At 22.4% G+C, this 26280-nt stretch overlaps 3 protein-coding genes across 3 annotated transcripts in view; 1 reads left to right on the forward strand and 2 right to left on the reverse strand.

Annotated features, from left to right (window-relative positions):
- The window catches only part of LOC122510702 (flotillin-2), a 268228-nt gene that overhangs the window by 24218 nt on the left and 217730 nt on the right, over window positions 1-26280 (forward strand). The window lies entirely within an intron of this gene.
- On the reverse strand, window positions 10222-12889 carry LOC122510695 (glucose dehydrogenase [FAD, quinone]-like). The gene is made up of 2 exons (XM_043625517.1): window positions 11011-12889; window positions 10222-10707 (listed from the first exon to the last, which is right to left on the reverse strand). Exons 1-2 carry the CDS (start codon window positions 12739-12741, stop codon window positions 10561-10563), a joined length of 1878 nt encoding a protein of 625 aa, XP_043481452.1. The 5' UTR covers window positions 12742-12889; the 3' UTR covers window positions 10222-10560.
- LOC122510731 overlaps window positions 16757-26280 on the reverse strand; it is a 54959-nt gene continuing 45435 nt past the window's right edge. Inside the window, exons 5-6 of the mRNA XM_043625583.1 lie at window positions 21312-23122; window positions 16757-17396 (exon numbers count right to left, since the gene is read on the reverse strand). Of these exons, the coding sequence (XP_043481518.1) occupies window positions 17253-17396; window positions 21312-23122 (1955 nt within the window). The 3' untranslated portion in view covers window positions 16757-17252. The remainder of the gene's footprint in view (window positions 17397-21311; window positions 23123-26280) is intronic.

The following is a 26280-nucleotide window of genomic DNA, read 5'->3' on the forward strand; positions in this document are numbered from 1 at the left end:
ATTTCAATTATTTTTAAAATTTTTCCTCAATTCAATGATTTTTAATAGGTATCTATACTATTATAATAAAATTTTCCAAAAGAATTCAATTATTTAAAAAAAATCTCCTCAAATTCTACACAAACCTTTAATTATTTTCAAAAAAAAAAAAAAAGTTTACAGGAATTTCATTATTTACAAATTTTTTTATAAATTTCTTCGCAATATTCAATTATTTTCATAAATAATAAAATTTGTACAGGCCCGTGTGGAAAAGTGGTGTTGGCCCACGCCGGGGGCCCGCATGGATCGTCCACATCCAGGAGGGGCCCACGTGGGTGATCCAGGCGAGGCCCCTCATGGAAACGACATGCTGATCGATGAGGGCGCCCGCATGGGCGATCCACGCGGGCGCCCTCGTCGGCCCCCTGCGTGGCCCTTGCGTTTGCCCTCATCTTTGCCCTCAACTTACTCTCACCTTTATTTTTCAAAATTAAGTTAATAAATTCATTATTTATTAATAATAAACAAGTTCAATTATTAATAAATAACATTGTTACTTAACGATTTTAACTTTTTTTAATTAAATCGTGACCAAAAAAAAAAAATCTGACGCACGCGGGTATAGAACCTACGACCTACGGACTATCAGACAAACGCTTATCATTCTATCTTTAATTATTATAAAACACGAAGTAATCGATCGCTCCGAGTCGAAGACTCGGAGTTATCGATATCTTCATGTTTTTTAGTTATGAAAAAATCTAATTTATAGTTTTAAGTAAAATGTTCTCTTCAGGGGCGTATCCAAAAAAAAAGCTTCGGGGGGGGGGGGGGTATGGACTTTGATGAGAGGTGTACTCAGAATAAAATTAGAAATTTAGGCTTTAACATATATGTTTTTCCAAAATTTTGGAGGGGGGGTTGAACCCCTAAACCCCCCTCCGGATACGCCCCTGGTTCTCTTATATATTTTTGTCAGTAATTGGTCCGTAATTTTTCATTTTTGGTCCGTAAAGTCCGTATTTTTAAATACTTTCACTGGTTCGAGCCCTGACATTCAATTATTTTCAAAAATTTTTTAAAATTCTAGTAAAAATTTCAATTATCTTAAAAAATAATAACATTATTCTTCAAAGTTCAATTATTTTCAAAACTTTTAATAAAATTCTTGTTAAAATTCTTTCTTTTCAAAAATTCTTCTTAATTTAATAATTTTACATATCCATTTTAATAAAATTCTCCAAAAGAATTTAGATTATTTAAAAATAATTTTAATAAAATTCTACGCAAATATTTAATTATTTTTATATTTAATTAAAATTTCACAGGAATTCAATTATTATTTACAAATTTTTTTTATAAATTTCTTCGCATTAATTCAATTATTTTGATAAAAAATAAAATTCTTTTTAGAAATTCAATTATTTTCAGAAATAATAAAATTCTTAGCAAGAATTCAATTATTTTCATTACAATTTTAACAAAAATTTTACAAGATTCTATTATTTTTTAAAAATTTAATTTAATTCTTTGAACAATTCAATTATTTTCAAAAATTTTGATAGTTTTTATAAGAATTCATTTATTTTCAAAAATTTTTAATAAAATTCATGGGAGGAATTTAATTATTTTCAATACAATTTAACAAAATTTTTGGACAATATTCAATTATTTTTAAACATTTTAATGAAATTTTTCGAAAAATTCAATAATTTATAAAAATTGTAATGAAATTTTTGTCATGAATTTAATTATCATCATAAATAACAAAATTCTTCACAGAAATTCAATTATATTCAAAAATTTGAATACAATTTTTGGGAAAATTCTAGTCAAAATTTCAATTATCTTTATAAATAATAAAATTCTCGTCAAAATTTCAATTATCAATTCAATAAAAATGATAAAATTCTTCTCCAAAATTCAATTATTTTTAAAAATGTTAGTAAAATTCTTGGCAAAATTTTAATTATATTAAAAAATTTTTTTTCTTAATTCAAGGATTTTCAATATCACCTATTTTAATAAAATTCTGCAAATAATTCAATTATTTTCATAAACAATAAAATTCATCGCAGGATTTCAATTATTTTTAATACAATTTTAATTGTATTCCTCGAAATATGAAATTACTCTTAAAATTTTTTACTAAAATTCGTCACAAGAATTTATTTATTTAAAAATTTGTTGATAAAATCCTTTATAAAAATCCAATTTCCAGAAAAATTTAATTATTCAATAAATAATTTATTTTTGTATTTAAATAATTAAAATTCTCGTACAATTTTCTAATAAAAATTGATTTATAAATAAAATTTAGTTAAAATTTTAGATAATAATGGAATATTGTGGCAAAAATTTTCAGATATAATTTATTAATGGTTGCAGAAATTCAATTATTTTCAAAAGTAAAGAAATTGTTCACTGAAATTCAATTATCTTCAAAAATTCTAATAAATTCTCGTAAAAATTCAATTATCTTTCTAAATCATAAAAATTTTCTCAATTTAATAATTTTCAATATCTTTAATACTTTAATATAATTCTAAACAAACATTTAATTATTTTCATAGAGAATAAAAGTTTCACAGGAATTTAATTATTTAAAATTTTTTTCATAAATTTTTTCTTCATAATTCAATTGTTTTCATAAATAATAAAACTCATGTCACCTTTTCGATTATTTTTAACACAGTTTTAATCGACTTCCTCGTAAAATGTTATTATGCTCAAAAATTTTATTAAAATTCATCGAAAGAATTATTTTTTTAAAAATTTCTAAATGAAATTCTTCTTAATAATTGAATTTTAAGAAACATTCAATTATTCAATAAATTATTTATTTTAATATTTAAATAATTGAATTCTCGGATGATTTTCTAATAAAAATTAATTTAAGAACGAATTTCAGTTAGAATTTTAGATAATAAATGAATTTTGAAAGCTAGTGCGTGAATTTTTAGAAATAATTGAATTTTGGAATGTTTCAAATTAAAATCTTTGGAAATCTGAATTTTTCAAACTTTTAACTAATTAATTTTTTTGAGAAAGTTTAATTGAATTTTTTTTTAAAATTAATTGTGGTTTTTATTTTCCACTATATATCTAGTTGAAGAATTTCCGAATAATTGAAATTTCACAAGATTGAATTGTAAAGAAGAAATGGATTTAAAAATTTCCAAAGAACTTTTTCAATAATTATTAAAAATAATTGATTTAAAGTAGAATTTTAGTTAAAAATTCTGGAAAATAATAATTGAATTAAAATGATGAAAATAATTTTTAACAAGTTTCAGTAACAATTTTGTTATAATATAAAATAATAATTGAATTTCGAAAGGTTTGAATTTGAATTTTTTGAAAATCTTAATTCCTATGGAATAAAATTTTATAATTTGCTTTTTCTTTTCTCATACACAGACTTTTGTATATTGTCCATGTAAATTTCCGTAGTTTGATGCAAAAAAAAAACTTTGTTGCAAACTTACTGCCGAAGAGGCGTTTTGTACTATGTGGGTTAATTGTTTTTTTGATTTAATAAGCGAAAGTAATATACTATGAAAAAATATCCTCTTCTTTTGCATTTTGATAATACTTTACTAATAATATTCTACCTTAATCTTTAACTTTCTCTTGAAATTGTATATTTAATATTTCACGATGTATTAAATGTAGAAAGGAAAGTTGATAATCAAGATGAAGATGTAGCTTGTGCATATTACTTGAAAAAGCAAATAAAAGCAACTGTCAATAAGTCATATATACATACTATTTTTCCATTCATTAAAAATAAAAACATAAAGTTGTATTCGATAACGTAATACTTTTTTTATTTTTAATTTTCCATATGAAATTTCTGTAGGTAATTGGATTAAATAATATGTTATATATATGCTCGCCTTATTTTTTACATACTATTATACTTACTAATAAAGAAACAGTTCTTTTTTGAAGTCTAATTTCAACACTGAAACATTAAAAATTTTTTTTTGTCAAAAGAGTTATAAAAAGAAAGTTCCATTTTAGATTAGATACATTGATAAATCAAAATTGCTCCATATTTTTTTTGATACTGTTACAGTAACAATACTTTCATTTTCATTTCTACTGTTGGTTGACAAACTAAAAATATTTTGATTTCTTTTTATTTCAGGTACGTGACAATATAACAATATTCTGGAAATTTCTCTTATTGTCATTATAAATAATGGTCGGTCGAAAATTATTCTCAACGCAAATAAAATTCAGGTCAGTTTAAAATAAATTATACCTATTTTATTAATAGTTGCGTCTAGACATTTCCTTGAATGGAAAACGGGAACAGAATTACTCGATTTACAATAATCGATTAGTTTTGATTATTATCGAATTAAATTTACTTGAATCGGGTAAATTTTAATTAACAAGCAAATTAAAATCCATTCGAAACTGTCTTTGAATTTGAATAAAAAATATTTTTTAATTCTCTTCAAATATGAGTTAGGAAGATACTGATAATTAATAGTGAAATTTTATTAATTTTAAGACATTTTTATGGAGAACTTTTACCGATTTTGATTAGTCAGAACTCAGGGTTGCTATGCAACCTGAAAACCTGGATTATTAAAAATAATGGATTTATAGAAGAATTTTAGTTAAAAACACTAAAACAAATTGAATTTTGAAGCAATTACAAATGATCGCAGAATTTAAATTATTTTTCATATCATTTTAATTGAACTACTCTAAATGTGCAATTATTCTTAAAATTTTTATTAAAATTCGTCGCAACAATTCAATTATTTTCAAAATTAATAAAATTCTTGGCAGAAATTCAATTATTTTCAAAAAAATCTATAAAAAAAATTGTCAACATTTCAACTATTTTTAAAAATAGCAAAAATCTTCGGCGAAATTCAATTATATTCAGGAATTTTTATAAAATTTATTCTAAAATTCAATTATTTTCATAAATAACAATATTCATCACATGAATTCAATTATTTTCAAAATTAATAAAATTCTTCACAGAAATTCAATTATTTTCAAAAAATCTAAAAAAAAATTGTCGTCAACATTATGATCGAAAATTTTTTTAAATTCTCTTAAAAATTCCAATTATTATCTTTAGAAATAATAAAATTCATTTCAGAAATTCAATTATTATAAAAACTTTAATAAAATTCTTTGCGAAATTTCAATTGTTTTCGAAAACTTTCCTCATTTCAATGATTTTTAATATCTACTACTTTAATAAAAATTCTTAAAAGAAATCAATTAGATAAAAAATTTTTTAATAAAATTCTACGCAAACATTTCATTATTTTCATAAATAATAAAAATTTTACATAAATTCAATTATTTATAAATTATTTTCATAAATAATAACACTTTTTTTTTTACAGGGATTCAATTATTTTCATAAATAGTAAAACTCAATGCTGAAATTTCAATTATTTTAAATGCAATTTTAAGTAAATTCCTTGAAAAAAGTTATTATTCTTAAAAATTTTATTGAAATTTATCAAAGAAATTCAATTATTTTAAAAACCTTTGCTACAAGTTTCGAAATTCTTCACAGAAATTCATTTATGTTCAAAATTTTTGTTAATTCTCGTAAAAATTCAATTATCTTTATAATTAATAAAATTCTTCCAAAAATTAAATTCTTTTCAAAAAATTAAATAAAATTCTTGGCTAAATTTCAATTATTTTCAAAATTTTCTCTCAATTCAATGACTTTTAATATCTACATTTATCATTTTTATAAAAAATTTCCACAAGAATTCATTCATTTAAAAATTAAAAGAAATGTTTAAAAAAAATTTAAATAAAATTCCACACAAATATTTAATTTTTTTCATAAATAATTGAATATTGAAAATTTTATAGCGTGAATTTTTAGAAATAATTGAATTTTGAAAAAGTTTTTAATTAAAATTATTGAAAATCCTAATTTTTCGTACTTTTAACTAACAATTCTGTAGTATTAACTTTTTTTTGAAAAAGTTTAATTGAATTTTTTTGTGAATTGTTTAAAGTTTTTCTTTTCTAAAATATTTTTAATTGAAGAATTTCTGATTAATCGAATTTTGGTAAAAATGAATTGTAAAAAATTTTTAATAAAATTTCAATTATTTTTAATACAATTTTCATAAAATTTCTCGAAAAATGAAATTATTTTTAAAAATTTTATTAAAATTTGCCAAGAGAATTGAATTATTTAAAAATTTGTGGATAAAATTCTTTGTGCGGGAATTCAATTTTAAGAAACATTCAATTTCTTAATAAAATATTTATTTTTGTAGTTAGATAATTGGATTCTCATAGAATTTTCTAATAAATGTTGATTTAAAAATGAATTTCAAATTAAAATCTTTGAAAATTTGAACTTTTCATACTTTTAATTAAGAATTCTGTAGAATTAATTTTTCTCAAAAAGTTTAATGGACTTTTTTTTAATTATTTGAAGTTTTTAATTTCCAATTTATTTAATTGAAGAATGTCAGAATAATCAAAATGTCATAAAATTAAATTGTAAAAAAAAGAATTTGAAAATTCACAAAGAACTTTTTCAAAAATTATTTTTTAAAAATTGACTTAAAGAAGAATTTTAGTTGAAAATTCTAGAAATCATATGAATCACTAAATGATTTGTTGAAAATTTTAAACTATTCTATCGACTTTTAATGTAACAGATCTGAATAGTAAATCTAAATTTAGTCATTCTAAATCTGAATTAGTAAAAAATCGTCCACTAATTTAAATTAGTAAAAATTTCTACTAATTCTTAGTAACTTTCCTCTAAAAGTTTAGTAAAAAATTTAAAACTGCTAAATAAAATAGTAAAACTTTATTAAAAATTAGTAGAAAATTTGACTAATTTGAATTAGTGGACGACTTTTCACAAATCATATAAATATTTGGTATGAGTCAAGCAATAGATAATTTAATTTAAATCAATTTATTTCGGTAAATAAATAATTCGAATAATTAATTTCAAGCTGCTTGCAAAAAAGAATTAATTTCACATCAAGTAGAAAATAAGTGCGACTAAATTCTACGCAAAGTCAACTTAAATAATTTAAGACTCCCTCGACATTTCGATAAAAAATATTGACGTATTTTTTGAAGTACCACAATAAAAGTAAATTAAATTCTCTCTGTTGATTTCGCGACTTCACGAGACATCTATTGGTGAAAGGTTTATTCAGCATGTAACTCACCTTCCTCCATTTACCATCTGCCACTAAATTGTTTCCAAGTTTAAAAAGTTTTTAAGTTTTATTTCTGAAACTGTTTTTAAAAAAGTGAACGTACTTACTATTTACACTTTCTCAAGTGCAAATAACTTTATTTCCTTTAAAATTGTACCTCTTATTTAAGACTTTTTATTTTTTAAGTAAATAAAAAATGCTGGAGCATTTTTATATGCGGAATAATATTACACTAAGGAAAAGAGATTTTTTAATTCGTATGGTTTTTTTTTCGCCTTTTTCTTTTTCTATCGAGTGCGTGATTTACTTGTGACAAATGTAAAACAATCGATTATAACGTTTTTAAATAAATTATATAGGCAGATTGTTTTAGAGTCATAACGGGTTTACATAACAGGTTTCTCTGGAATCGTTGACCTAATAGCTGAGTTTGTTCTTCCGCATTAAATAATAAGGTGTCACTTGTCAATAGTTTTCTCTTTATGTCAATTTCCGATTTGAAAATAAGAATGAAAATTTTTATTCAACTTTTCCTTATATTGACAGTTTTAAAATGTTTCTGTTTCAAACAAATTTTTTTACTATTTTCAATCAAACTTCCAAATCAAAGTTTGTGCTTTTATATTAAAATTTGAGTATAGGTATTCAAATTTTTTATTCAAGATTTTTAATTAAAATTTGTTATTTAACAATTAATATTAATTGATTGATTGAATTAACCATATAAATACATTGCTATCAAACATTTTTTTGGTTCAACTAAATATTTGCTTCAGATGATCGAAGAATAGATTCATAGAATCCTCAATGTTGGTCAAGGAAAAGAATTTTCAATTAGTATTTTACTGAAAAGTAACGCAACAATATATAGTCGTAAAAATATATAACGAAGATTTTTATTTTTAAAATTTATAACATTTTTTCCAGGGATTCAATTATTTTTATTTTATTTTTATAAAATTTTCCTAAAGAATTAAATTATTTAAAAATAAGTTTAATAAAATTCTTGGCAAATTTTCAATTATTTTCCAAACTTTTCCTCATTTCAATGAGGATTTTTCAATTTCAATTTTCCACATTTTCAATATTTACTATTTTAATAAAATCTTCCAAAAGAATTCAATTATTTGAAAGAAATTTTGATAAAATTCTACGCAAATATTTAATGATTTTCGTAAATAATAAAAATTTCACAGAAATTCAATTATTTTCAAAATTAATAAAATTCTTTGCAAAAATTCAATTATGTTGAAAAATATTAAAAAATTCTCTTCAAAATTTCAATTATCTTTATAGATAATAAAATTATTCTCAAAAATTCAATTATTTTCAAAAATTAAATTAAAAATTCTTGTCAAAATTTCGATTATATTCAAAAATTTGACTTAAGTCAATGATTTTCAATATCTACTTTTTTAATAAAAGTTTTCAATGGAATTCAATTATTTAAAAAAATGTTAATAAAATTCTACGCAAACATTTAATTATTTTCATACTTAATTAAAATTTCACAGGAATACAATTCAATTATTTTCATTACAATTTTAATAAAATTTTACAAGATTCAATTATTTTAAAAAATTTTCATTTAAATCCTTGAAAAATTCAATTATTTTCAAAAATTTTTATAGTTTTTATAAGAATTCAATTATTTTCAAAACTTTTAATAAAGTTCATGAGAGGAATTTAATTATTTTAAATACAATTTTAAACATTTTAATGAAATTCTTGTCACAAATTTAATTATTTGAAAAATTTTTTGGAAAAATCTATTATTTTCAAAAGTAATAAAATTCTTCACAGAAATTGAATTACATTCAAAAAATTTTTTTAAAATTCTCGTCAAAATTTCCATTACCTTTGTAAATAATAAAATTCTTCTCTGAAATTTAATTATTTTTAAAAATTTTAGTAAAATTCTTGGCAAAATTTTAATTATTTTTCTTAATTTTTTCAAAAATTTTTCTTAATTCAAGGATTTTCAATATTTATTTAATTTTAATAAAATTCTGCAAATGAATTCGATTATTGTCATAAACAATAAAACTCATCGCAGAATTTTAATTTTTTTTAATACGATTTTAATCAAATTTCTTGAAAAATGTAACTATTCTTAAAAATTTTATTAAAATTTGTCAAAGAAAAATTGAATTATTTAATAAATTATTTATTTTTGTATTTAATTGAATTCTCTTAGAATTTTTTAATAAAAATTGATTTAGAAATGAAATTTAGTTAAAATTTTAGATAATAAATTAAAACCATTATGGCATGAATTTTTAAAAATAATTGATTTTTGAGAAGGTTATAAATTAAAATCTTTGAAAATATGAATTTTTCATATTTTTAACTAACAATTATGTAGAATAAATTTTTTTTGAAAAAGTTTTATTGCACTTTTTTTAAAAAATTATTTAAAGGTTTTATTTTCTAATATACAATTGAAGAATTTCCGAATAATCGATGGAATTTTGTAAAATTGAATTGTAAACAATGAATTTGAAAATTCTCAAAGAACTTTTTCAAAAATTATTAAAAACAATTAATTTAAAGAAGAATTTTATTTAAAAATTGTAGAAAATAATAATTGAATTGAAAACATGAAGATATCGATCACTCCGAGTCTTCGACTCGGAGTAATCGATTTCTTCATTCTTTTTTAATATTCTTAAAAGATATTCTTAAATTAAACATTAAATAAATTTAATATTAAATATTAAATATTAAATTAAATATTCTTAAATTTTTGAGAATTGTAATTCCTATATGGAAAAATAATAATAATGATTAAATATTTATTTAAAAAAGGAGTTATTGGTGTTTTCTAATAATTTTACAAATAAATTAAATAAATGTAGGTACATTTTTTTGTGTCTCTAATAATTTTAAGAGTGTGAATCAGAATATTCTTTAGGAACAGGGAAAAGTGAAAATTTTGTCTGGAATTTAGGGAAAAGTCAGGGAAAAGCAAAATTAAATTTTTGTATCAACCCTGATTGTTCATTGAAAATTTATATGGTTTACTAATACTATTAACTAAATGTTTTGTTGTCAAAAGAATTTATGTTTCCCCTTGAAATTCATTTTAATTAGTACAATTAAAATTACAGTGTAATAAATTTAATTAATGAAGGTAGTATACTATATTTTTCATGCGCAATGTTCATTATATTATTCGACTATGTACAAATGATTAGAATACATTATTTCATTTAAAAAATACTGTTTTCCTAAAGTTATTAAATTCATACCAAATTGGATCAAATTTATCAATTCATCAAATTTATCAATTTGATCCAATTTGGTATCAATTTAATAACCTTAGGAAAAACGAATCTTTTAAATACACTTTCAAATTAACACAGCAAATAATAGAATTTTATCATTTTCCTGTGGGATAGTGCCAATCTTCCTTTATCATATCAGCTGCTTTCTCAGCAATCATTATCGTGGGAATATTTGTATGTCCCGATGGTAGTTCCGGCATTATAGATGCATCGACAACTCTTAGATTCTTAATACCGATTACCTGCAAAAAAATTTCTATTTAAAAAATTTTCAAATGCAATATGCAAATTCAAATCTTTAACGAAAAGGTCGTATGATAATAAATTTTCTGTTAGATAAAAGGTAATTTTTAATAATATTTCCTAATATTAATACATTAACTACTTTTTTTTGAATGTCGCTACTATTTATTAAACTAACGTTTCAGTACTGTTGAAAAAAAAAACCTGTTTAATATTTTTTCTTACAAAAGCATTAAGAAAAAGAATCAAAGATCTGTTAGGAAGTCAGAAAAACAAAATCAAATTTTTGTGGTTATTTATACCTGTAGTCTTGGATTAACAACCGCTGTCGAATCAGATTCAGCACCCATTTTACAAGTACCAGCTGGATGATAAATAGTACTCGTAAAAGTTCTCACCGCACAATTCCAATATTGATCAGAATTAAATGGTAATTTTTCACAACCAAGTATGGGGACCTCATGCAATTGAGATCCAAATTTTCTCATTTCCTCCGACTCATTAATATCGAGTATAATTCTTATTGCCTTTATCATCAGTCCCATATCGTCAGGATGTTGAAAATAATTCGGAATTATTCTCGGTTCACTACCTGCCATTTTATTTCTCAAAAGTATCCTTCCTCTACTCTTTGGTTGCATAACAAATGGTAATACCATCCAGGTATATTGCGAAAGAATGTTTTTGTACACTTTTTGAAAGAATTCCTCGGACAAATTGTATAATCGATAGGCATTTGATGCTGCCGCTAAACTCACAGCAGAAAAACAAAATTCGACGTTTGGTAAACTAGTGCTGTCACCGGGTCGATTGACGTCGAGAAAAGCAACGGCCTCGACACCGCCTGGCGATGTGTATGCTCCATCTCTTTTTTCCAGATAATTTCCAAGATGGGGAAGAAATGGATTTATGAGATTTTCCAAAAGAAAGGGATTCGATTGATTGACGGTGAATATTAAACCACCGTAAAACACATGATCCATTAGGTTCTCACCAACTGGAGATGATTTTATTAAATCTATTCCTAGTTCTTTGAGATGTGCCTCAGGACCAATGCCACTGAGGATTAATATTTGTGGTGAACCAATAGCACCGGCGGAAATAATCACTTCTTTCTTGGCATAAACTTTTATGGATTTGTTATTTTTTGTGAATTTAACACCTTTTGCTTGCTTGTTGTTGATTAGGATTCTTTCCACTAGGGATTCACGAGAGAGGAAGAGATTTTTTCTTTCGCGAATAGGATGCAAGTATGCACGGTTCGTACTCATTCGTTCGCCATTTTTTGTTGTACTCTGAACATAGCCGAATCCATTTGTATCATTTGTGTTGTAGTCGAGAATATTGTAGCCCATTTTTAATCCTCCGGTGATAAATGCATCTGCCAGTGGGGTACGATAACGTGAATAGTCAATGCCAACTGGTCCATTGACATTGTGCATTAATTTATTGTTTCTCAATTCGGGTATTTGCATGTTTTCGAGTTTCTTGAAGTAAGGGAATACGTCCTCGAAGCTCCAACCCTCGTTTCCCATTCTTGACCATGTGTTGTAGTCGTTGGGATTTCCCCTTGTGGCAATCATGTAATTTAAGACACTACTGCCACCCATTACTTTACCTCGAGGCCAATTGCATTTGTGCTTGTTCATTGCCAGGCAGTATTTTTCTGATGATTCGGTTTGATATTTCCAGTTGATGTCGTTGCTGAATTGGAGAAAATGGGGAAATATTGGTATGTCCATGGCTAAACTTTCGCTTCTTCCTGCCTCGAGGAGGAGAATTGTTGAGTCTTCTATTTCACTGAGTCTATTTGCTAGAGTTGCACCCGCACTTCCGGCACCGACGATTATGAAATCGTATTCGGAATTTAACTCCGGGGTAATGTCGTCAAGTTCTTTGGAGGCGAATTCATTACCGTCGTTGATGAATTCTTTTACACTTTGCAAATTAAGAAATCGTGGAATTCTTTCGGATGATTGTAGAAAAGAGAAAGATGATGATGACAAAATTAAAATTATGATAGTTAGTGACATTTTTTAAAATTTAAACCGAGGGAAAAATAGATAAAAAATAAAATAAATAAAAAAGGAAGATAAATAAGAAACATAGGTTTTTAAATTACGTTCTGTTGGATAATTTGTAAGTAATTGACATCTTTGAAGTCAACTAGTTTTATACTTTGTATTTAATGCAAATCTGGTTTTCTTATATATATATATATAATTAAGTCCCCCTTCTCTTGGCATTTATTGCTCATGCAAATTTATAATTTTTTTATGAAGAAAAATTTTCCTAATGCCCAATCGATTATAAACGAATTAAAGAAGAAGATATTATTTATTCAAATCACTTTATATTTTAATTTACATTTTTATTAAATTCGTGTAATTCATAACATTTTTAAATAAATAAATAAATTAATTTAATTTTGATTAAATTAATTAATTAATTATTTTCATTTTCACATATGAATTTTAAATTGTTTTTATTAATTATTTATAAGTATTTTTTCCATTTTTCCATATATATGAATTTTGATATAGTTTCGTCTAAAAGTGTTTTTTTTTCAAAGTTTCTTGAAATTTATAAAAAACAAATATTAATTATGTAGTTATTAATTTTTTTCTACGAATAAATAAATGTAATATACTGTAAAAATATCGCCATTTAACAGTTTTTATAATCATGGGCTGTATGAATTATTATCAATTAAAAAAAAAATAAAATAAATAAAATAAAAATTTAAAAATGTAAGAAATTATTTAAAACTAAAAGTAAAAATAACTAATATTATTTTCAACTGAAAAACATTTTTTTTTTTGCAATAGTTAATTATTGTAAACGTTGTAAAGTTTGAAGTGAAAAAAAATTAAAATTTGGAAATGTAAGAAATTATTTAAAACTAAAAGTAAAAATAACTAATATTATTTTCAACTGCTTGAAAAATATTTCTTTTACAGTAGTTAATTATTGTAAACGTTGTAAAGTTTGAAGTGAAAAAAAATTAAAATTTGAAAATGTAAGAAACTATTTAAAACTAAAATTGAAAAAAAACTAATATTATTTTCAACTGTTTAGTAATATTTTTTTTTACAATAGTTAATTATAAACGTTGTGAAGTTTAAAATGAAAAAAAAAATTTGAAAATGTAAGAAACTATTTAAAATTTAAAACTGAAAGTAAAAATAACTAATATTATTTTCAACCTGCTTGGAAAATATTTGTTTTTACAATTGTTAATTATAAACGTTGTAAAGTTCACTCATGTTTTTTTAGTTTTAGTTTTAATTTTTTTAGTTTAACATTCAATTGTAGAAATTTTCTACAATTGAATGTTAAACTATCTAGTAATTTTTTTTTCTTTAAAAGACATTTTTTTACTTTTTTCTGCTTTTTTCTTGAAGAAAAATTGAACTAGACAAAATAATTTGCAATGCATGTGAAGGAAATGTAAAAAATTTAAAAGTATGTGGAATTAGAGACACACCTTTTTTTATGGAAATAAAAAAAATAAAAAATTGAAACTATTTGAAATTAATTTTGTTACTAAAATCCAAATAATTCATAATAAAGATTTGAGATCTTGATTTTTAATTATTAAGCATTTAATATAGTTAAACCTGTCGAAAAGAGATTCATTTTTTTTTGTCGATGAAATTCATAACGTTTATGATCATTATTATTATAAATTCATGTTTTTCACAAGAAAATAATAAATAATAATAATTAATTAATTATTAATTAAATAAATTAAAATTAATTCAATGAAATTTAATTAAATTAATCTTAATTCAAGTACAATTTTTGTCAATTAATTTTTAATAAGTAAAAATAAAATCATACAATCTCATTTTGACAATTTAATAATAAAAAAATTTTTAAAAATTATTATTATTATTATTGTTTAATAATAAATTTAATTTTTATTTTTATTTTTTTTTATACTCTATTTAATATTAATATTAGCGTTGACGCTAATTAAATTAAATTAAATTTGACACTCAGCGACAAATAGAGTTTTTTCGCAAAAATGAATGGAATAAAACGATTTTTTTTTTATGGATTTTGGGGTTAAAAAAATTTTGTTTTATTTTTAACTATCAAGGTAAATGAAAGGAGTAAAATTAGTTACATTTTCATCTCTAAAAACAAAAAAAATTTCTATTCTAAGCATCAACGCTAACTCCAGGGACATTTTTAATGTCGAATATTTTAAAATTTAATTTTTTATTTCTGAATTTGTTAAAAAAAATTTTTATTTTATTTAGAGAATTAGGACTGAATTTTTCCTAATTCTGAAATTTTGATTTAGAGTATAAATTGAAATGAACTCGAGTCACAAAATAATGGTTGTCTTATCTTATATTAATTATTTGATGATCAATAATAAATTAGAATTTATTAATATTATTTGTAAATTATAATTCAGATTTGGAGAAAATTTTGAAATTGGAATATTTAAAAATACTTAATGTTTATATTTCATAATAATCTCATTTTGACGTCTCTTTTATTTTTTATATTGCAATATTTAAAACCTATATCTTAAATATATGAGACCTGTCTATTAACCAATACACTTGTATCAAAAGGTGCATAAAATTTTTCATTTTTTCTTTTTTATATCCGAAAGTAGCTGACGTCCTTGATCAGATTAAAATATTCATAAGCAATGTATCAGCAAATAATTTTCTTATGTTTTCTTTATAGTTAATTGAGATTTTTTTTTCTTTCTAGAATCTTTTTTTTTCTGCAATTCATTTCTCGAGGTGTTTACAAAATAATAAAATGCATAAACTTGTAATTCATCGAGAGATGAATATTTTAAAAATGATGAATTTGAAAAAATGTTGTTTGTTTTATTATGGTACTAATTATAAGTAAAAATTAAATTATAATGCAAATCGAAGAAGATTTAATTTTGATCTGTAGATGAAACATTAAATTTGACACCCCAGAGAAAAATTTTTAATTTAATAAAAATTTTTATGGTTAATCAAAGGTTTTATTAGCTAAAATTGATTATTGCAATTATATACAAAAGAAAATCACAGATGAACTTAAAATACGATTTTTGTAGAGGAATATAAATAACGCTTCGTTTACTGTACATTATAAGAAATATTCATTTAAAAGAATATTTTTAAGATATTTACCAACTTGAAATTTCACACTTTTTCATCAGGCACATTATTCATTTCGTGATATATTAAAATTCACACTATTATTTATGAGTTTTACTCTTTTTCGCATATACAGATTGTCTCCTCTATTAACTAATATTATTAATTTAAAAATGTCAAATTTAAATAAAAATAATTATTTTTTTAAATTAAAATTATTTTTTTTACACGAGAATAATTACTTATCACTAGAAATAATTTTAAGTTTTTTTCATTAACAGTTATTTTCCTAAAGTTTCGAACGTACAAATGAATAAATTATTTGAATATTTATTGTTATTAAATATTTATAAAATTACTATAACGAAATATAAAAAATCAGGTTATTTTTTCTTTATTTTCGTTTTTTATTTATTTTTTTTTTATTTTTAAGTAAAAATTGTTTTTAAAAGAATTATTGTTTATTTTATTTTTTACAGAAATATTTTTATATTAATTATTTTTCGTTTATTATAATTTAAAATTTTTAAAATATTTTTTTTTCTAAAGTTACGAAAACTAAATGTAAAATCAAAGTTTAATTATTTGTTATTTTTGTTTATCATTTATTTGTTTTATTTAATTTTTTCGTTACTGTTTAAATCTGGATTAGTAAGGAATTTTACTAATTTAAATTAGTGATTGACTTTTTGCTTTTAAATTTGTAAATCTTACTAATAAATTAGTAAAAATTACTATTTATTAGTAAAAATTGTCATTTATTAGTAAATTTTACTAATTAATTAGTAGAAATTATTATTTATTAGTAAATTTGACTAATAAATAAAAATTTCTATTTATTAGTCAAATTTTCTAACTCAGAAGCAAAAAGTCAGGCACTAATTGAAATTAGTAAACATTTTTACTAATTACATTTTTACTAAGTAAGAAATAATGTTGTAAATTTAAAAAAATATTTTCTAATAAAATTCAACGAAAGTTTTAAAACAATAATTTCGTTCGTTTGAATGTTTGAAATTTTAGGGCCATAGTTCATAAAGAGTTTTCTTGAAAGTATCAAATTTTACACTAAAATTCAAATCAAATTTGATACCAAATATTTTAATTAAATTTTGTTACAAATTTTTCATTATCCACATGTTTGGTACCGATTTGATTGCAATTTGATTCTTTCAAGTATAACTATAATCATCAATAAATTCACTATATCTTAAAAAAAACTACATTTAATTATTTTTCTACAATTTTTTTTCTTAGTAAACATCAGTCTTGTATTTTTTTTAAATAACAGTTTAAAAAAAATGTTTGTAAAAAAAAAGAAAAACGCATAGTTTAAAATTAATTTTTCAGTATTAATTAATGCGGGTATGAATTAATTAATAAATTAATTCTGATATTAATTAATACTGATCATTATATACTTATTCAATTGGATAGCCCCAATCTTCTTTTATCATATCCGCTGCTTTTTCAGCAATCATTATTGTTGGAATATTCGTATGTCCTGTTATGATGTCTGGCATTATAGAAGCGTCCACAACTCTCAAACCTTTGATGCCATAGACCTGAAAATTATGAACAAAGATTCAATTAAAAAATTTTGTTACTATTTTCAATCTAATTTTAAGAAGCTAATGGTTAGTTTTGGCAATATTCTATATAGCGAGGTTAGTTTGAAAATTCGAATATACTGTTTATAATTTATCATCAAAGTGTTCGTTCGTGAAATTTCAACTCAATTGCAACAGGAAAGTAATTAAGCCGAGCGAGTAATGAGTGTATGAGTTAAAAAAAGTTGTTTAACCTTCAATCATAAATGTAAGGTATAACATCATTTTTTGAAGCTTCGAAAAAAAGATATTGATAATTTTTAACCGGAGCATAATTTATAAAAGTTGATGGGAAAATTATTTACTGTCAATCATTAAAAAAAAATAATTCAATCATTACGAATTTTTTAATTACGAAAACATTATGTGTACATGAAGAATTATATTTCAAAAAAATTTTATGTAGAGAATTCAATTTGGAGTAAAATTTATTAGTAATTTATTATAAATTATTACTCCCTAAATTTGAATTAGTAAAAATATTTACTAATTTGAATTAGAGAATGATATTTTGCTTTTCAATTAGTAAATTTTACTATAGAAATTATTAACGAGTTTAAAATTTAATTTTTATTTTTTTTGTGAAGAATTTGACGAACAGTCAAAAGAAAAGTTAGTCAAGTGTCATAATTTCGTATTTTTACAGAAAAAGAGAAATTAGATTTTAAATTCGTTTTGATGGGAGGGTAAGGAATTTAATTTTTAAAAATTTATAATTTATACTGAAAAAAATTATTTAATTTAAATAAACGATTAATTTCACATTATATTAAATAAATTTCTATTTATTATAAATATTTAAATAATATTTAATAGTATTTAAATAATTTTTATTTATAAGTCAATTGAATGGTATTTGCTTTAAATGCTGAAATTATTGGTTCCACAAAAATAAATTCAAGGAAAATTTAATTGATTTAGGTAAAAATTTATTCGATTGAAATAACCAATTACTTGTTAATTCTCAAATAAATATTTATTGTTATAAGATAATTTTTATTTAAATTTAAATTTGCTTCAGTATTTGGTTCAAATACTAAAATTATTGGTTCAAATTAAATTTAATTGATTTAATTAAAAATTATTTGATTCAAGCAGATATTTATTTGATAATATACAAGTAATGAATTATTGAAATCAAATAATTTTTTTTCGATTGTTTGTTGAATTCTAACTTAAAAATACGATATTACGACATTGGATTAAATTTTGTTCTGACTGTTTAACAAATTTTTCCTTAAAATGTTTTTAATTGTTGTTTAATTTAAAATTTAAATTTAAATTTAATATAAGAAAAATTGTTGAATTGAATACATTGAAAAAATATTTAATTGATTGAAATAATCGATTACTTTTCTAAATATTTACTAGAGTCAAATGATATTTATTTAAATCAAGTAAATATTTATGTGAACCAATAATTTTAATATTTAAAACAATTTATTTGTGTTTTATAAATTAAAAACTTATTATTTTATAAAGAACCAGTTAATTGACTTAAATGAAAATTATTAAATAATTATCAAATTGTCTGTTATCAAATAAATATTTACTTGAATCAAATAATTTTTTATTATATTTTTTTTTTAATTATTTATTATTATTAGAGGGTTATTTTATAGAAAAAACATTTAATTCACTTAAATAAAAATAATTTGTTACAAATAAATCTTTATTTGACAATAGATACACGAAAAGAAATAAAATATTAAAATTTACAAAAGTTTTTTATTTTGGGGAAAAATTTAAGTTTTTTTAATGTTCAGTATATTTTGATTACAGGCCAAAAAATCCAATTTAAGAAATCCAGACCGAAAAGTCTAAGAAAAAAAATGTCCAAAGTACAAAAAATCAAAAATAAAAATGTACAAAAGTCAAAAAATTAAAAATAAATAAAAATGTCCAAAATAAATATAATTAAACATGTGAAAAAGCCACGTTTTTACTTTTACACTATAAAATCGTAATTACTTACATAAATAATAAAATTCTCTACAAAAATTTAATTATTTTTAAAAATAAAAAAATTCTTAATAAAAATTTAACTATTTTCATAAATAAAAAAATTTTTAGAAGAATTTTAATTATTCTATAAAATTTTTAAAACAATTATTCCAAGAAATACAATAATTATTTTCAACAATTTTGATAAAATTCTTTACAAAAATTCAATTATTTTCAAAAATAAAAAAATTCTTCACAAAAATTCAATTATTTTCATAAATAAAAAAATTTCTAGAATTTTAATTATTCTGTAAAATTTTTAAAACAATTATTCCAAGAAATAGAATTATTTTCAACAATTTTGAAAACAAACAATTTTGAAACAAATTCTTTACAAAAATTCAATTATTTTCAAAAATAAAAAAATTCTTCACAAAAATTCAAATATTTTCATAAATAAAAAAATTTCTAGAAGAATTTTAATTATTCTATTAAATTTTTAAAACAATTATTCCAAGAAATACAATTATTTTTAACAATTTTGATAAAATTCTTTACAAAAATTCAATTATTTTAAAAAATAAAAAAATTCTTCACAAAAATTCAATTATTTTCATAAATAAAAAAATTTTTAGAAGAATTTTTTATTTTATTTTATTTTTTTTATTTTATTGGATTCATATGTATGACCTTTCGGCCTTTTACATTTCCCGTACATAAATATTTTCTTCGAATCTTTAACATAAATAACTTAAATTAATTTAACACTAGATTTTAGAAGAATTTTAATTATTCTATTAAATTTTTAAAACAATTATTCCAAGAAATACAATTATTTTCAACAATTTTGATAAAATTCAATTATTTTCAAAAATAAAAAAATTCTTCACAAAAATTCAATTATTTTCATAAATAAAAAAATTTCTAGAAGAATTTCAATTATTCTATAAAATTTTTTTTAAAAAGAGGACAATTTTATTCAAGGCAACCATTTAATTTTTTGTATCTCAATTTTTTTTACTTTTTTGGATTTTATTTACTTTGGTTTTCTTGGTTTGGACATTTTTTTTGGACCTCTTGTCCTGATACCGTATTTTTTATAGAAAAAAAATTTTGTTTTTTCGCTCTTTTTCTCCAAATTTAAAAATATTTTTATGAAATTTAATATTTATTTTCTTTCCGTCCAAGTAATCATTTATTTGAATCAGATAAATTTTTTTCAATGCAGTATTCGATTAGTGAAGTATAATAAAATAAAAAAAAGTAAAAATAAAAATACAAAAAGACAAACAGAAGATTTAATTTAATTTAAAATTAAATTAAATTTAATTATATTTTAGATTTAATTTGTTTAACATTGGAAATTTTATACTAGAGTTTTTTTACAATTTTATATTTAGGGTAATATTTATTAGCTACTTATTATAAATATTTATCAATAATGCAAATAAAATATCATAAATCAAAAATTTCGTAAAATGTAAATTTTGCCATATTTTTTTGTACCGGATTTTGAAAATCTAGATGATCTTTTTTTTGTGTCAAGGATATTCCATTGAGGCTGGTTACATCCAATTATTTCAGGACGATAATTTATGTGCGCTTAAAATTTTGTACACCTTGATTTCAGTGAAATTTTTATTTGTCTCTCTCTTTCTCTCTTTAAAAATTAATGTTTTCATTTGCTGGGATTTTATTGGCTAATTCAGATCCATATAATTTATAAGCAATAATTCATGTAAATTGTCAGGACAAAAAGAGCAATTACGTTTTTATTAATGCTTTTTTAAATACTTATATTCAAATTAAAAAAAAACTCTTGGGAAGTAAATAATTAAAAATGACGTTAATTAGAATTGCATTTGTATATAAATTTTTATAAATATTTTTGAACGTGGATAATTTTATTGAAAAAGAAATACCTACTTGCAATCGGGGATTAACAACAGCTTTGGTATCATTTTCAGGGCCCATTTTACATGTACCAGAATGGTGATAAATAGTGAAGGTGAAGGTCCTTGTTGCACATTCCCAATATTCATCAGAATCGTACTTGAACTTCTCGCAGCCCATAACTGGTGTATCGTATAATTTTGTTCCAAATTTTTTCATTGCACTCGTCTTGCTCACCTCAATAGCAGCTCTTATTCCTTTTACAATTATTCTCACGTCCTCGGGATCGTTCAGGTAGTTTGGTATTATTCTCGGTTTAGATGTTGCACGATTATTGGCGAGGAGAATTTTCCCCCGACTCTTTGGTCTCATTAGCATGGGGAAAATGGTCCAGGAATTGTGACCTTTTATTTTACTGAAGATCCCCTGCCAATGTTCTTCGGAAATGCCGACGTTTTGATAGAAACCACCGCCGGCGATTAGTGATGTGCCAATGAAGAGGAGTTCGATGTTGGGGAAACTGTCGATGTTTGTGGGTTTATCGACGTCCATGAAGGAGAGGGCTTCTACGCAACCGGGAACTGTTAGTGGTCCATAGCGTCTGTTGAGATAGTCCTGAATGTATGGTTGTACGGGATTTGAGACGAGTTCTGGTAGAATGGCGACTGATTGATTTACTAGGAATACGAGACCACCGTAGGCAATGTGGTCCATTAGATTTTCGCCAACGGGTGCGGATTTAATGAGGGGGATTCCCATTTCTCGGAGGTGGTCTTTAGGGCCTATTCCCGAGAGCATGAGTATTTGGGGTGAGCCAATTGCTCCGGCACAAAGGATCACTTCTTTTTTCACGTAGACCTTTTTGCTGACGCCTCGCTTTTTGAATTGAACACCCAAAGTTCGTTTTGTTTTCGGATCTATGATGATTTTTTCCACGATGCTGTTTTTTGTGACGAAGAGATTCTTCCTGCCGTTCGCCAGGTGGAGGTAAGCTCGGTTCGTGCTCATTCTTTCTCCGTTTTTTAACGTCGCTTGAATGTAGGAAAATCCAATTCTTTCCCGACCATTGTAGTCGATTAGTGGATAACCCATTTCTAGGCCTGCTTTCAAAAAAGCCTCTGCTAACGGAGTATGGTACGGAGGATATGCTAGGTCCAAAGGACCATCAGTACCATGCATTTCACTATCATTTCTCAGTTTCGGTATATTTAATTTCTCCAATTTTTTAAAATAAGGAAGTAGCTCTTCATACGACCAACCGTTGTTTCCTAACCTCGACCAATTGTCATAGTCACGTGGGTCCCCTCTGGTAGCTATCATGTAGTTCAAAACACTACTACCACCCATCACTTTCCCCCGGGGCCAATTACATCTTTTATCCTTCATACCCAAGCAATAATTCTCCGATTTTTCCGTCTTGTACTTCCAATTAATATCATCGCTAAATTGCAACATATTCACTAACAAAGGTATGTCCATCAGTAAATTCTCACTCCGTCCAGCTTCAATTAGTAGCACTTTGGAATTATCTATTTCACTGAGTCTCGATGCCATTGTTGCACCCGCACTGCCAGCGCCAATGACAATAAAATCGAAAAGTGCATTTTTCTCCGGCGATATGTCGGGTAATTCTCTATTCATGTACTCTTGTCCTTCGGTTAAAAATCTTAGGGCACCGGCACCTAATTTTAATAAATGTTGCAAAAATGGTATTTGTCCATCATTTTGAAAGAGATTTTGATATGTTTGCTCGTATGATTTTTGTTGACATTTGACGAGATTTATTATTGTTGATAAGAGAAAAATGTTAATTAATAAAAATGTTTTCCTACGAGACATGTTGACTGTTCATGTCCTGTTCAAGAGGCGTACAAACAAAGAAGACCCAGTAACACTTGGTTTATATAGGATTCGGTGGAGATATGCCTTCGTATAACTGGGAGTTATTTTGCACACGTGTGAGAGTGTGTGTATGTTTGTTGTGCGTATGTAATCGTGACATTGAATCTAATTAAATGATTGGCGAAGATTTGAGGAATTAAAATTTCTAATTTATGCCAAAATTATTTTTTTTCTGAAAATTCCATTTTTATTGGAACTATTATTCTCTTCTGTTGTATTTTTTTTGGGGGGTTTTTTTGTTCTTTGTTAATTAATTTTTGTTCTTTATAAATTTATGAAGTAAGTTAATTATTAATTTATAAACTAAGTTAATTATTAATTTATTAATTTAATAATTTATGAATAATTGTGATTAATTTTTTAGTAAAGACTAATTTAATACAATGTTTGAACTAAATAAAATTGTCTTCAGAAATTTTATATTTGAACTTATTTTACTTTTACAATAACTCTTTTTTGGTCTTAAAAATCTAATTGTTTTTTTAATTCCAAAATATACTGTCTCTTTTATTAAATAGGCATTTTAAAAAAAAATAATTAGTTTAATAATTAAATAAATGCAGTTATGAATATTTGATTACAATGGAGAAAATTTATTTGTTTTAAATAATTGGTTATTTTTGTTAAGAGAATAATTGTACAAGAGTTAAAATCAAATAAAAATTTTATTAAATCATTTTAGCAATTAACAGAAATATATTTGAGCGAATAATTGTTTTATTTGGAACAAATTTAATTTAATTCGTTCAAATAATTTTTTTTATTAATTTTTTCATTTTTCATAATTTAGAAAAATTAATTTTCATTGTTAAAATAAAATAAAGTAATAAATTAATAATTAAAGTATTAATTTACCTATTCTATAATTTAAATTGAACATTTGGCACAAAAAATCAGTATTACTTGACAATTGCATAAATATTTATACTTAAACAATTTAAAAATTAATGGAATTCAAATTAATCAAATAAAAATTAACGAAATTAAGAGTAATGAAAGAATACTAATCAAATAAGTCGATTCAAACAATTTAATAAATCAATAAATAAATAATAGTCCAAAATTTGAAATATTTAAATAAACAACGAAATTTATATTTATTTAAGAGAAATTCAATTTAATTCGTTCAAATAATGTTTATAACTAATTATTTATTTTTTACAATTTAAAATAATTAATTTTTATTGATAAAATAAAGTAATAAATTAATTATTAAAGTATTAATTTATTCTATAATTTAAATTGAACATTTGGCATAAAAAATCGGTATTACTTGACAATTGAATAAATATTTATACTTAAACAATATAAAAATTAATGGAATTCAAATTAACCGAATAAAATTTAACAAAATTAAGAATAATGAAAGAATAATAAATAAATTGATCCAAAGAATTTAATAAATAGATACATAAATAAATAATAGTCCTAAATTTGAAATATTTAAATAAACAACGAAATTTATATTTATTTAATTATTTATTTATTTGGTGCATTTTTATTACTTCTTTCAATTTGTATTTTATTAAAAAATATTATTTTCTATATTAAATTAATTAATTTTTAGCTGCGAAAATATGTATTATTTTTAAATTCCTTATAGTATTTTGTTTTTTTTTTAAGTTTTCAACGTTCAAATGAACTAAATTTTTTTTTATTTAAATATTTTCCAAAATACTATGCAAAAAAATATCAAAAATTAAATATTTATTTAGTTAAGAATCAATTTGTTGACATACAAAATAATTTTTTTTATGAACAAAAAATACAAATTAAAAGAATTGAAAAAATGTCGTCGTTCATTTAAACGTTCTACACTTTAGGAACATTAATTTTTGAAAAAATACAATAAATAATTTTAAATAAATAAAAAATGACGAATTGTAAGAAAATGATAAATTACAACTAAATAAATTGCGATAAATAAAAATAATAAATAAATAAAGATGATGAGTAATAAACATACCTATAGAAATTTTTAAAAATTATTACAAATAAATAATAAATTATAAATAAAATAAAAATATGAAATAAATTATTTGGATTAAGGGTTGTGATTTAAATAAGTAAATAGAGGAAATTACAAATAAATAATTATAAGTGAATGAAAAATTGAAAAGTAATAAATAAATAATAATAAATTGTAGTAAAATTACAAATAAATTAAATATAAGTAAATAAAAAGTAATAAATAAATAGTGGTAATTGTAAATAAATTACAATTAGAGAAATTACAATTAATAAATAAATAAAAAATAAACTGTACTTGAATCAAGAACTTTTGCACCTGAAGCAAATTTAATTTTTTTACCCAAATAAACATTATTTAGCAGAAATAAATTTTGTATTTTTCGTCAAGTAAGAAATTAAAGAAAAAAGTACAATTTTTTAAAAATATTTAATAACATAAATCGAATAATTGAATTAATTTCGTAGAAATAATTTTTAATTTTAAATAGAGATTTGCCACTAGAAAAGAAGATTTGAGAATTAAATTGAAATTTAATACAATTTGTTTAAAAGAAAAAAAAAATTAAGAGACAGTATAAAATTGCATTCGTTTCACGTATAACAACGTCATGACTTTGTGCGTGATATACATGGTGACTTTGTCACAGTTAAAACTTGGCGAGAATATTCATTGTTTTTTTTTTCTACACGCATTGTCTTAGAGAAGATGATTTTGTAATCGATGCTTTGAAATAATTTTAACGTACATTTAGAAATTTCTTAGAAAAAATTTTTTTATTTCAATAAGTTTAGAAATTGGATCCCTAAAATTAGCGTCGACTAAATTATGACTGGACTCGACGCTCAGCGTCGAAAAATATTTTTTTGAAAATAAAAAGAAGAAAATTTTTTATCGATTTTTTGTTTAAAAAAATTTTCTGAACTTTTTTTTAACTCCCGTGAAAAAGAACAATAAATAATAAAAACTTCCGTGAAAGAAGTGAAATTAGAGATAAAATCTCTAAAAATTCAAGACATTTAAAAAGTTTTTAATTAAAATGTTAAATGACTTTTAAATGTTTATTAGTTATAAAAATATTTTATTATTGAATAAAAAAATAGAATTTTATGTACGTGATCTTTTTCACGT

The sequence above is a fragment of the Leptopilina heterotoma genome, unplaced genomic scaffold, assembly GCF_015476425.1.
Source record: "Leptopilina heterotoma isolate Lh14 unplaced genomic scaffold, ASM1547642v1 Lhet_73, whole genome shotgun sequence".
NCBI classification, from domain to species: domain Eukaryota; kingdom Metazoa; phylum Arthropoda; class Insecta; order Hymenoptera; family Figitidae; genus Leptopilina; species Leptopilina heterotoma.